Below are 14,465 nucleotides of genomic sequence, written 5' to 3'. Positions count from 1 at the left end.
ATTGCATAGCAGAAAAAGATACATTAATACATTGTATGTTCTCTCCATCGGTCGTTGTGTCTATTCACCTTGGAGGAGGATGAAGTTGGCTGACCTCTGGTCAGTTTTGATCCCTGATTATAATACTGTAGATATAATGTATGCCATTTAGCAGCCGCTTTTATCCAAAAAGCGACTAACATCATGCATTAATACAATTTCTGTGTGGGTGGCCCCAGCGGGAATCAAACCCATGATCATTGGCGTGCACCATTCCACCAACTGAGCCACACAGGACCATGATAATGATTAAAAAGGTAGGATTGGGAGTAGGGTAAACTGATCCTAGATCTGTGGTTAGACTGTGTTCTCACCTGACAGTCTCCTGTGAGGCCTGGGGGTCTTGGTTCCATTCTGCTGTTTCCTGTCCAGGGGGCAAGGGGTTGCAGGGGTCCGAGGGGAGGGGGAGTGGGAGGCGGAGGGTCTGCGGTGGTCCAGGGGGGAGAGGCTAGAGGGCCGTTTATCCACGGGAGAGCGGGCCGGGCTGGGCCGGCGGTCCACCGAGGGGGATGTGGAGGAGCAAGGGGCGGTGGGGCCACGACCATTCACCAGCATTTCCTGAGACCCCCTGAGGGGAGCTGGGGGGGTCAGGGAGGGTTTGAGGGAGGAGGGAGAGGAGCAGGAGGGGGAGGAAGAAAAGCAGTGGCCTCTGACATGTGTTCCACTCTCTGCCCGGCCCAGACATGGCATCTTCTCCAGACTCACTACTGGCAACGACACACTGGAGAGAGAAAGAGGGATGGAGCGACAGATAAAGCAAGAGAGAGGGATGAGAGAGGGAGGGGGGATGCTAATTGATTGAGTGGAAAGTTCAGGATTTTTTAAAATAAAAATAAATGTATAATAATTAATAATAATAATAACCATGACAGGGTTCAATGCAGGAAATTCAATGCAGGAAATTCAATGCAGGAAAATTCTGGATGTTCACAAGATTTGGCCAGTGTGTGTACTCACCATGTCTTGCTGCGGACACCCTTGGGAGGGTAGACAGCGAGCGGGGCCTTGTTGAAGCGGGAGTGGGGGTAGTCTCTGGGGACCCTGAAGGGCAGAGGGGGAGTAGGACCCGGGGTGGGGGACACTGCCACATTGGGCTTCACAGAGGCCACTGGACCCCTGGAGGGACATGGGGAGCCGTGCCGACGCTCTGAGAGACACACACACACACACACACACACACACACACAGAGAGTCAGGAGAAATACAGACTGAACATACACAGCGAGAACACATCTTGTAAACACCCAGCACCATGAGAACGTCTTAACGCTGTAGATCACGGACTAGTCAGTTATTCACACAATGGATCTGTGATGTTTGCAAGTGATCCATGGTTCCATTTGACCTGGCTGTACAGGTTGACCTTTATTAGTCGTCGCATCGGTGCGAGTCGCACATTCTACACTGTCACTCACTCAAACCTTCCTCTTTTGTTGGGCAGCTAAAAGCACAATTTGGTCAAACAGTAAAGTACATTATACATTAAAGTAAATTATACAGTAAAGTACATTATACTCATGATTCCTATAATGTAAATGTCTGTTTCACTGGGACCTATGACGTGATGAGCAAGCCACTTTCCTCTCCAGGAGAAAATGTGTTTTCCGATTGTAAAACATTTCAAAATCCAATTGCAGGAACAACACAGCTTTAGAAGCAATTACTGTTGTTCATGTTGAAGAGAGTCTCAGCTTTTTATAGATATCATTTTGTTGGGTTACAGCCTGAATTTAGCATGGATTAAATGTAACAAAAATTGACACTGGCCTACACACCATAATGTCAAAGTGGAATAATATTTAGCAAAATGTTTACAAATTCATTCAAAGTGAAAAGCTGAAATGTCTTGAGTCAATAATTATTTAACCCTTTGTTATGGCAAAACTAAATACGTTCAGGAGTGAACATAAAAACAAGTGTCATGAACTCACTGTGTGCAATAACAGTGTTTAACATTATGTTTGAAAGACTACCTCATCTCTGTACCACACACATACAATTATCTGCAAGGTCCCTCAGTCGAGTAGTGAATTTCAAACACAGATTCAACCACAAAGACCAGGGAGGTTTTCCAATGCCTGACAAAAAAAATGGGCACCTATTGGTAGATGGGCAAAATTTTAAAAAAGCAGACATTAAATATCCCTTTGTTGATGGTGAAGTTATTAAATGACACTTTGGATGGTGTATCAATACACCCAGTCACTTCAAAGTTACAGGTGTCTTTCCTAACTCAGTTGCCAGAGAGGAAGGAAACCACTCAGGGATTTCACCATGAGGCCAAATGGCGACTTTAAAACAGTTAGAGTCGAATAGCCTTGATAGGACAAAACTGAGGATGTATCAACAACATTGTAGTTCCTCCACAATACTAACCTAAATGACAGAGTGAAAATAAGGAAACCTGTACACAATACAAATATTCCAAAAATATGCATCCTGTTGCCAACAAGGCACTAAAGTAATACTGCAAAACATATGGCAAAGCGATTCACTTTTTGTGAATCGATTCACTTTTTGTCCTGAATACAAAGTTATGTTTGAGGAAAATCACATTACTCACCATTTTTTCAAGCATAGTGGTGGCTGCATATGTTATGGTTATGCTTGTAATCATTAAGGAGCGAGATGTTTTTCATGATAAAAAAATAAAATAAACGGAATGGAGCTAAAGCACAGGCAAAATCCTAAAGGAAAACCTGGTTCAGTCTGCTTTCCACCAGACATTGGGAGACAAATGAACCTTTCAGCGGGACAATAACCTAAATCACAAGGCCAAATCTACACTGGAGTTGCTTACCAAGAAACAGTGAAAGGTCCTGAGTGGCCGAGTTACAGTTTTGACTTAAATATGCTTGAAAATCTATGGCAAGACCTGAAAATGTTTGTCAACTTGACAGCGCTTGAAGAATCTTTTAAAGAAAAATGGGTAAATGTTGCACAATCCATGTGTGTAAAGCTCTTAGAGACTTACCCATAAAGACTCACATCTGTAATCGCTGACAAAGGTGATTCTAACATGTATTGAGTCAGGGGGTTGAATACTTATCTAATCAAGATAGCATCATATTTTTTTTTTTAACAAATGTTCACATTTTTCTTCCACGTTGACAGGCTATTTGTTGTAGACTATTTGTTGTAGACAATTAAATCCATTTTAATTCCACTTTGTAACAACAAAATGTGGAAAAAGTCAAGGGGTGTGAATACTTTCTGAAGGCACTGTATCCCTCTCATTATTACCTTAGGCCTAACATATTTGTAGGTTTTTTTTTTTTTATAAAAAAACGTAAAACTTTGAGATAGCCTAGAACTCTGTTAGATATATGAATTGCTTGAACATGAAATAGCGCGGTGGGAGAAATCATCCACTATTGGAGAGAGAGAGAGAAAAAAAAAATCACATTTTCTGACTGGACATTTAGCGCCGCTTTGGTGAAACTAGGCCATGTCTTCATTTGTTCTCTTGCATTCTGTAAATATAAGGTATTCATTGAAATAGGCTACAGCAAATAGGAATATAGACAGTTTCCTCGGAATGTCACCTACGCACTGCCCTGCACCACCGGACTCCGCTTCTCTCTTTAAAACGGCCAGTCAAGTTGAAATAGGTTAGGCATCGTCTGTCACATTATGTCGTCGTCACCATCGACAATGGCTGTCGATCATCCTCGATAGACGATACTATCATAATATCGCCCAACCCTAGTTACAAGTGCATCCTTAAAAGCTGCCTGAGTTTAAACTCCTTCTCTTTCACAAAAAGTGAATAGCTCAATTGATAGCAAGAGAGTTACACATTGTAGGCCTACTCGATTACCTCCCTAGCAAAGTACATTTTTTGACTTTGAGGCTATAGAAATTCGTAGCTCAGCCTCTGAATATCAGAGGCAAACAGAATATATTCCCATACGCAAGAGTCTCGTCTTTCTCGTGCATTTTGTGGCTCGTTTCTAGCATCAGAGGAAAGCGCTGTTAAAGATCAGTTTTGACTTCTTCAAAATCTTAAACTAAACAAAGGGGTAGGCTTTTTGCAATTTTCTTTAACAAAGTAGGCTATGGTATACCCTCACATAGACCTGCCCCCTTAATGGATTTAACTTAACATACAAAGTCCTTCACGGACACTGAGGTATTTAAGGAGTGGTGACACAATTGAAGGAATTGTCCGACTAATCTAAACATAACGTATAATTGTCGGCCAAACAGGTAGGCCTACCTCTTATTTCTTAAATAGGAAGAAATAGGCTCCAACACAAAGCCTTCGTTGTTAGTTAATTAGTGAAATGTTTTTTAATTTTTTTTTTTTTTTTTTACAATTACTCAAATTAGCGTAATTTCAGCACCATGTGCTTTCCACCTCCCGATTGATTGCAAAGCGGCTGCAGCTTCTCATTACAGCAGCACAAAGCTGTCATGGAAGTTACTCGACACGGGTTTATTGTGAGGTCAATTACGCTGATAAAAAGCCTCATCATGGGCAATGAAACATGTTGTTTCGCGGCGTTTGGAAAATATCAAGTGTGACAAATAGGAACAAAGCCACCCCCCAGTAATTTTCTAACTGTCCCCTAATGCATATAACGATGTAGACAAATTCATCTCCATAAAATGAAAAATAACATCTGGAGCCCTATTTTGCCAGTAAAATATAACAATATCCTAATTGTCAACCCAAAATCCATGACAATCACTAGATTAGGTTGCACATCAAAATATCTTGAATCATGCATTCCTGCTTGGACATGTTGAATGAAACAGCTTTTCTTGAATAGTAGTAACCTATTACATGTATTAATAAAGCACTGGGAATTACTTGATACAATTACTATAAAAATATACAGCACCAGTCAAAGGTTTAGACACCTACTCATTCAAGGGTTTTTCTTTGTTTGAAATAACACATATGGAATCATGTACAAACCAACAACAAAAGTGTTAAACAATATATTTTATTGAAAGTAGTCAACGTTTGCCGTGACAGCTTTGCACACTCTTGGCACTCTCAAAACCAGCTTCACCTATGCTGAGCACTTGTTGGCTGCTTTTCCTTCACTCTGCGGTCCAACTCATCCAAAGCCATCTAAACTGGGTTGAGGTCGGGGGATTGTGGAGGCCAGGTCATCTGATGCAGCACTCAATCTCTCTCGTTCTTGGTCGAATAGCGCTTACACAGCCTGGAGGTGTGTTGGGTCATTGTCCTGTTGAAAAACAAATGATAGTCCCACTAAGCGTACACCAGATGGGATGGCGTATCGCTGCAGAATACTGTGGAAGCCATGCTGGTTAAGTGTGCCTTAAATTCTAAATAAATCACAGACAGTGTCACCAGCAAAGCACCACCACACCTCCTCCTCTATGCTTCACGGTAGGAACCACACATGCAGAGATCATCCGTTCACCAACTCTGCATCTCAAAGACATGGCAATTGGAACCCAAAATCTCAAATTTGGACTCATCAGACCAAAAGGACAGATTTCCACCAGACCAATGTCCATTGCTCAAATTTCTTGGCCCAAGCAAGCCTCTTCTTCTTATTGGTGTCCTTTAGTAGTGGTTTCTTTGCAGCAATTCGACCATGAAGGCCTGATTCACGTAGTCTCCTCTGAACAGTTGATGTTGAGATGTGTCTGTTACTTCAACTCTGAAGCATTTATTTGGGGTGCAATTTCTGAGGCTGGTAAATCTAATGAACTTATCCTCTGCCACAGAGGTAACTCTGGGGCTTCCTTTCCTGTGGAGGTCCTCATGAGACCCAGTTTCATCATAGCACTTGATGGAACTTTCAAAGTTCTTGACATTTTTAGTATTGACTGACCTTCATGTCTTAAAATAATGGACTTCTCTTTGCTTATTTGAGCTGCTGTTGCCATTATATGGACTTGATATTTTGCCAAATAGGGTTAGCTTCTGTATACCACCACTACCTCGTAATAACACAGCTGATTGGCTCAAAAGCGTTAATGAAATAAATACCACAAATTAACTTTTAACATGGCACACCTGTTAATTGAAATGCATTCCAGGTGACTACCTCATGAAGCTGGTTGAGAGAATGCCAAGAGTGTGCAAAGCTGTCATCAAGGCAAATGTTGGATACTTGGAAGAATCTCAAATATAAAATATATTTAGATTTGTTTAACAGCTTTTTTCCATATGTGTTATTATATTGTTTTGATGTGTTCACTATTATTCTACAGTGTAGAAAATAGTCCAAAGAAAGAAAAACCCTGGAATGAGTAGGTGTGTCCAAACTTTAGACCGGTACTGTAGTCATGGCCAAAAGTTTTGAGAATGACAAATATTAATTTCCACAAAGTTTGCTGCTTCAGTGTCTTTAGATATTTTTGTCAGATGTTACTATGGAATACTGAAGTATAATTACAAGCATTTCATACGTGTCAAAGGCTTTTATTGACAATTACATGAAGTTGATGCAAAGAGTCAATATTTGCAATGTTAACCCTTTTTTTTCAAGACCTCTGCAGTCTGCCCTGGCATGCTGTCAATTAACTTCTAGGCCACACCCTGACTGATGGCAGCCCATTCTTGCATAATCAATGCTTGGAGTTTGTCAGAATTTGTGGGGTTTTGTTTGTCCACCTGCCTCTTGAGGATTGACCACAAGTTCTCAATGGGATTAAGGTCTGGGGAGTTTCCTGGCCATGGACCCAAAATATTGATGTTTTGTTCCCCGAGCCACTTAGTTATCAATTTTGCCTTATGGCAAGGTGCTCCATCATGCTGGAAAAGGCATTGTTCGTCACCAAACTGTTCCTGGATGGTTGGGAGAAGTTCTCGGAGGATGTGTTGGTACCATTCTTTATTCATGGCTGTGTTCTTAGGCAAAATTGTGAGTGAGCCCACTCCGTTGGCTGAGAAGCAACCCCACACATGAATGGTCTCAGGATGCTTTACTGTTGGCATGACACAGGACTGATGGTAGTGCTCACCTTGTATTCTCCAGACAAGCTTTTTACCAGATGCCACAAACAATCGGAAAGGGGATTCCTCAGAGAAAACGACAATCCTCAGCAGTCCAATCCCTGTACCTTCTGCAGAATATCAGTCTGTCCCTGATGTTTTTCCTGGAGAGAAGTGGCTTCTTTGCTGCCCTTCTTGACACCAGGCCATCCTCCAAAAGTCTTCGCCTCACTGTGCGTGCAGATGCACTCACACCTGCCTGCTGCCATTCCTGAGCAAGCTCTGTACTGGTGGTGCCCCGATCCCGCAGCTGAATCAACTTTAGGAGACGGTCCTGGCGCTTGCTGGACTTTCTTGGCCGCCCTGAAGCCTTCTTCACAACAATTGAACTGTTCTCCTTGAAGTTCTTGATGATCCGATAAATGGTTGATTTCAGTGCATTCATACTGGCAGCAATATTTGCATTAATTTCATGGCAAAGAGGGACTTTCAAATTAATTGCAATTCATCTGATCACTCATCATAACATTCTGGAGTACAGTGGGGAAAGAAAGTATTTAGTCAGCCACCAATTGTGCAAGTTCTCCCACTTAAAAAGATGAGAGGCCTGTAATTTTCATCATAGGTACACTTCCACTATGACAGACAAAATGAGAAGAAAAAAATCCAGAAAATCACATTACTTATTTTCCACCCTAATTTGCAAATAAATTAATTAAAAATCCTACGTCATTTTTTTCCCTCATTTTGTCTGTCATAGTTGAAGTGTACCTATGATGAAAATTACAGGCCTCTCTCATCTTTTTAAGTGGGTGAACTTGCACAATTGGTGGCTGACTAAATACTTTTTTGCCCCACTGTATATGCAAATTGCCATCATACAAACTGAGGCAGCAGACTTTGTGAAAATTAATATTTGTGTTATTCTCAGAACTTTTGGCCACAACTGTATATTGCGTGACAACGTTTTTTTATGGGTGCGACAGAATCATGAGCTGGTGCCACCAAGTGAAAAGGTTTGTCTGAAACGCTGGGATCTATATTGCAGTAGAGTACATTGGAGAGAGACAGAGAGAGGAGAGGAGAGGAGAGGAGAGGAGAGGAGAGGAGAGGAGAGGAGAGGAGAGGAGAGGAGAGGAGAGGAGAGGGAGAGGAGAGGAGAGGGAGAGAGGAGAGGAGAGGAGAGGAGGAGAGGAGAGGAGAGGAGAGGAGAGGAGAGGAGACTTACGGTTCTGGCTATGCATGTCTTTGGGAGGGGAGGGTGAGGAGGAGGAGGAGAAGGAGGAGGGTGGGGAGGTCCTTTACTCTCTCTGCCTCACTGGGACTCTACTCCCCAGACACCTAATCAGGACAGAGGGACATGTCAAAAACACAACACAGCCACACGGGCGCTCCCACCCACCCACACACACACACACACACACACACACCCACCCACCACAAACGTGCTCTCACACACCCACACACATACATACATACATACATACATACATACATACATACATACATACATACATACATACATACATACATACATACATACATACATACATACATACATACATACATACATACCACATGTGCTCTCGCGCGCACACACCTCATTAAATGCGTGTTGTAGATCTACTACTCATGCAGACTTTGCACTAAAATGTGTGTGGAAAGCTTGTGAACTGTGCAGTGGGGATACAATAATGCATTATATCACTGTCGGCAAATAAAAATCTTCGTGATTATTCATTTTGGAATCAACATCTTTGTTCTGCCCTGGCAATTTCCTAAATAGACTTGGCCCCGGCAACACAGCCATCCTGCCAACTGTCCTCAGCCAACTACTGTCTGACAGGCTGCATCACCCTCACCACAGAATCTGTCTCATTGGTCACAGTTTAGTGACTGACAGTGTGAGGAGCCAATAAGATGACAGTCTGTGGGAATGACAAGGAGATTGCCTTACCCAGCCAATGAGTGCTGAAATACCAACAGCTCGTTAGAACAATACAGATGACTGAGCACACAGATTAAGCAGGCGTCAAGGCCTCTGTGTGTGTGTGTGTGTGCGTATGTTCCAGGTGTGTGTGAGCGTGTAACTGCGTCCGTCAGGCAGGTGAGTAAATAGGCAAGGTAAAGCAGAGGGGGCAGCTGTATTGGGAGCTAGGATTAAAGTCCACCTCATTCAGATATGTAGTAGTAGTAGCAGCAGTAGTTACACAGCAGCCCATCCAGATTGGTTACTTACATCTGCAGTTTAGCGTACATCTAACAATGCACCCAAGTCTATGTCTTGTGCTTCTGCCCTTCCAAGGTACAAGTTACCACATTTCATTTTTTTATTTTTTTATTTAACCTTTATTTAACTAGGCAAGTCAGTTAAGAACAAATTCTTATTTACAATGACGGCCTACAAAAAGGCAAAAGGCCTCCTGCTGGGACTGGGATTAAAATAAATAAATAAATAAATACAATGTAAATATAGGACAAAACACACATCACAACAAGTGAGACAACACTACATAAAGAGAGACCTAAGACAACAACATAGCAAGGCACCTAACATAGATCTAGGGTCAAAATACCCTATCCTAACCTTAAAAACATTATTAAGGGCTTTTAAAACTAGCTGACCCTGTATCAGTGGTTAGGGGCAACAACTACCAAGTCCCTCAAGCCCGTTGCCATGACATTGCCAAGCGAGCGAAACGGTGGCTAGCGTGAGAGCCCTGTGAGGCTAGCAACCACAGGAAGTAGGAAGCTCAGCCCCAGCTTCTCAGAGCTCAGCTGGGTTTGTTTACATCCGCACCACCAGCACTAGAGGAAGACACCCACCAGAGAGAGAGGAGAGAGAGAGAGAGAGTAGAGAGAGACAAAGAGAGAGGAGAGAGAGAGAGTAGAGAGAGAAGAGGAGAGAGAGAGAGAGTAGAGAGAGACAAAGAGAGAGGAGAGGAGAGAGAGAGAGTAGAGAGAGAAGAGGAGAGAGAGAGAGTAGAGAGAGACAAAGAGAGGAGAGGAGAGAGAGAAGAGAGAGACAAAGGGAGAGGAGAGGAGAGAGAGAGAGGAGAGAGAGACAAAGAGAGAGGAGAGAGAGTGAAGCGCCAAACCCTTCTGCAACAGCCAATACATTTCATATCGCGACACAGACAACGCAGCACATTACTAAACTACTCTACACAAGTCAGCACTACACTAAACCACACACACAATCACTGCCACTCCTTCAACACCACACACAACAGCTGCCCACACTGGAACCAAAGCAAGCACACAAACAACTAGCTGCCTCGCCAACACACTGCAGTGAGTGCCAAGCCCACACATCAAAGTCAGGAAACGAAACTAAGCTGAGAGGACAGAGCCTGCAAGGAGTTCAATTAATCCAGGACCATACGAGCAGAGTCACCAGACAACAACACACACACTATGAATAACAGTCTAGCACACAGACATTCTCAGAATGACACACACCCCACCTCTGAATAACACACAAAAGCTTTTCCGTTAAACTGCTTAATCAGCCTCCGCCGCCAGCTACAGATGTGTCTGTCTGACTCCTGCAGCCTGGCTGGCAGAAAGAGTATTTCTCCACACACACACACACACACACACACACACACACACACACACACACACACACACACGCTGGAGGAGCATAGCTGAAAGGCATTGACCCCTGAGCAGACCTGACCTATTCAGAGCCTGTCAATGAGCAGCTGTTGTGATGAGAGGAAGCTTTCCTGTTTCCCCTAAGCACAGATCTAAGGTCAGATGTACATGCGTTATAACAATTTAGTGGTTAGGAAAAAGTCTAGGTCCTGTCTGAGAGGACTGCAGCTGGAGGCAGCAACCTGCAGGGGGCAGGAGAGAGCACTCAAAGTGGGTCGTGTGTGTGTGTGTGTGTGTGTGTGTGTGTGTGTTTTGCCTGTCTCTTGGCACAGACAGACTCCTCTCTCTAGGACATGAGCAGCCAGCAGCAGAGAGCAGATGTAAGCGCGCTCCGCTCACTGGAGATCAACGAGAACGTAAGCAGACGGACAGACAAGAGCTGGTTTTCAATTATTATTATTTATTTTTTTTACTTTAACTCTGCATTGTAGGAAAAGTGCTGTAAGTAACCATTTCCCTTTTAGTCTACGAAGCATGTGACAAATAAAAAGTGATTTTGATTTGGTCCAGCCCTGACCAATGTTAAAGGGGCTCTGACTGTGATGGGTTAGAGTTAGGGTCTTACTGTAGTGTGTAGGGGTTAGGGTTCTTACCGTAGTGGGTGAGGATGCCCTGGGGTTTGACCACTTGGTTGCAGACATTGCAGACGACGAGACAGAAATCCTCCTGGTTGGGAAACTGGCCAAACACGTGCATCTCTGCAGGACACAGAGACGGGAACAGGGACAGGGGGTGAGCTAGGAGAAGGACCAGAAAGCTGCATTGATCTAAGGGCAGCTTGTTGATTCCTCCCATGGTTAATGTTGGGAGGGGGGGGGGGGTTCAGCTGATCCAATCAAAATGTCTCTTCCTACTTCCAAACAGGCAACTTCACAGAGATCTTACTCATCACTATGTGGACTCTGCATCCCAGGGGGATTGGCAGGTTAGCGTTTGTCGTCGTGAATCTTGCTCTGGAGGCAGCTCTGCAAAGTCATCAAATCCGATTTTAAACTTAACCACGATGCCTACAACTAACTACCAGGGGGGGAAAAATAAATAAATAAATAAATAAATAAAAACAGGAGAAAAATCATGACAATAAAACATCAACCTGTGGGAAAACTGAGGATTTGGTTCGTCTTCGCCTTGACCTGGCATGTCCTGTCGACTGGAATAGACAAGAGGCCAGTCATGCTTGGTGGGTATCTAACTGAGGCGGTACTCATGCTGTCCCAGACCGTCCGGAGATCTTTGGCTGTACACTTTGGGGAGAAGGGGGATGCTGCCTCAGAGCCAGTCAAGGTCTCATGGAAGCGAGGACTGAAGCATCACTCTGGCTAACACTAAACATACAATAATGCCTGCTGATTGATTGTATGTCTTTGTATTTTAAGATGTGCGCGACTGTGCTTGTCCACCAGTGTATCAGTGTTGTGCTACTTGTCATGCTCTGTGATTTGTGTGGACCCCAGGAAGAGTAGCTGCTGCTTCTGCAAAAACTAAATGGGGATCAAAATAAACTAAATCGAGTGGATCTGGTCCAGATAGTTGCTTAGACATAATGGTTAAAGGTTAGGATTGGCGGAGGGTTATTCTGATGCTAGATCAGTGGTTAAGGGCAACCTTGACCTCCATGGTCCAGCCCCTACACTGTGTGGAGCATCAGACCACTCCGGTAGACCAGCCGCTCCGCTCTTCTTTTTTTTTATTTTACCAGGGAAGACATCTTTTTCAAATGTGCCCTACAAGTAAAACATCACAAATCACTTAGAAAAACAGCTACATCCCTCCACAAATAAATCCCCAATCAATACTCTAAACTGTACCAGAGAACATCAAGACCTTTCGGTTCCTGGCCCAACGCTTCTAACCTATTTATTTACAAATTAACAATGAAAATGCTTTGCACGTACATTTAATTATCCACGTGACATTGTTAAATACAAGGATGACATTGGAAATGGTTTCATCCAATAAAACAAGCTACGTTTTTAAAAAGTAGGGTTCATGGCGTTCACCCCGTTAACAAAAAAAGACCGTCTATGTTGGCAGCCTACACGCCTTTCGCGCTTGGTGATTTTTTTTGTCGGCCAATCAAAGCTGCTCCACAGTCGGAGGTTCCAAGTGTAGCAAGTGAAGTGAGAGATCTCGAATCAAACGCAAACATGGAATTAAAATGACAGAATTAAAAGTGAGCTAAATAAGAAGGAGTGGGCTACGACAAAACAACCAAGAGGTGGGCTGTTGTTTCATCTGAATCACGGTGTTGCCATTTCTTTACAAGGACGAGGAGTGCAGTAACTGTAGCCTCGGTTAGCTCGTTACCTAGCTAGTCACCTAACGTCGATTTGACGCAGTCCAAACAGGCACTGTCGTGTCATGATGAATAAGCAGCAGCTAACTGGGCCAGCTTGGCTACTTTGTAGTCTCTCTCACACGCACGTACACACACACACACACACACACACGCACGTACACACACACGTACACACAGGTCCTTCCTCCTACTAAAAACAAAAGTAAAAACAAACAAAAAAACATATATTCCAACTATCCAAGGAAGAAAATCCTGATATTATTCTAATAGTGAAATTATTTCAAATGTCCACATCCCTAAACCAGAAACAACAAGTATAGCACTTATAAAAGCACCAGTTTTTTTTTTCATCTGTCTCTGCCAAGACAAATGAGAACAGTGTGTAGCTTACTGCCTCGCTCGCCTGCCAGAACAACAGAAACTGCCAAAACACTGCTGCGAAAACAATCTTGTCTTTCGTGAATGAGCGCTACCCAGGCAGAGAGAGAAACACACTGTCTGTCAGACACCCACTGAGAAAATAGTTTAAAGCGGGAGGATAACATTTTTCTATATATTTCAAGTCTCACTTATCCTCTAAACAACATTGTCAGATAATGAATTGAATTATAGACTGCATCAGCTGTTGACCTATGTAGTGGGGAGAAGGCATAATGCTGAGTTTACCATATAACTATGGGCATAATCGCTGTCTGGCACTAATCTCAGAGATGATTAGGCATTGGACTGTAATGACGTCACCCAGTTAGCTATTACTGTCTGCTTGACACATGGTGTGACCTCATCGGCTGATGGTGTGACTGACTGAGTGTGTGTGTGTGTGTGTGTGTGTGTGTGTGTGTGTGTGTCTCACAACCTGCCTGACTCTTGGCCGGGGAACAACCACACTGGGAGACTCCATTCTGACTGAGTGAGTGGATCTCCTTACCTTATCCATTATGGGGTCCAGGGCAAACACAACTGGCCTTAGATCAGTGTCTAAAGGGCAAGTCAATCTCACTCTGTCTCAGTGTGTTGGCCTGGGATCAGCAGTCAGAGCATGTTGGTGATTCCAGTCTGGCTGGGACTGAGAGAGGCTGCTTTGGCACTCAGTCTGACTGAACTGAAGACGGGGTAGTTAGTACTGAAGTGTACTGCACTTGAGTGTAGCTCCTGTCTGTCACTCTGGGTGGCCCACCAACCTACAGTTATCAAATCCCCTTATTTGTACAGTGTAGGTGGAGCCAAGAACCTCTAGGGTACAAACTCTAGGTAAGCAGGAAGGGAACATAGTCATGCACATGTGACATTTCCTGCTTGACCAATATCATGCCACTAGATACCAATTAGTTTGTAATTAACAAATTCGTACACTCAATACCATACAAGAATGCTGGAGTGACACCTGGAGCGTCATCAGTCCACAAGAACAAGGCTCAGGTGACAGTCACCACAGCACGTTTTGATCAACCTCACCTTCTTTGCTGAGTTTAGTTCCTTCCCAGTTGTTGTATAGTTCTTTCAAGCGGTTCCCGACGAGCGAGTCTGTATTTGAATAATATA

General features: G+C 43.5%; 1 protein-coding gene across 1 annotated transcript in view; it reads right to left on the bottom strand.

The window, feature by feature from the left end:
• LOC115106103 (ataxin-7-like protein 1) overlaps positions 1-14,465 on the bottom strand; it is a 29,778-nt gene that overhangs the window by 14,702 nt on the left and 611 nt on the right. Inside the window, 4 exon segments of the mRNA XM_065008181.1 lie at positions 354-760; positions 997-1,186; positions 11,218-11,322; positions 14,379-14,447. Of these exon segments, the coding sequence (XP_064864253.1) occupies positions 354-760; positions 997-1,186; positions 11,218-11,322; positions 14,379-14,447 (771 nt within the window).

The sequence above is a fragment of the Oncorhynchus nerka genome, linkage group LG23, assembly GCF_034236695.1.
Source record: "Oncorhynchus nerka isolate Pitt River linkage group LG23, Oner_Uvic_2.0, whole genome shotgun sequence".
NCBI classification, from domain to species: Eukaryota; Metazoa; Chordata; class Actinopteri; order Salmoniformes; family Salmonidae; genus Oncorhynchus; species Oncorhynchus nerka.
This window is presented reverse-complemented; position numbering and strand designations above follow the sequence as displayed.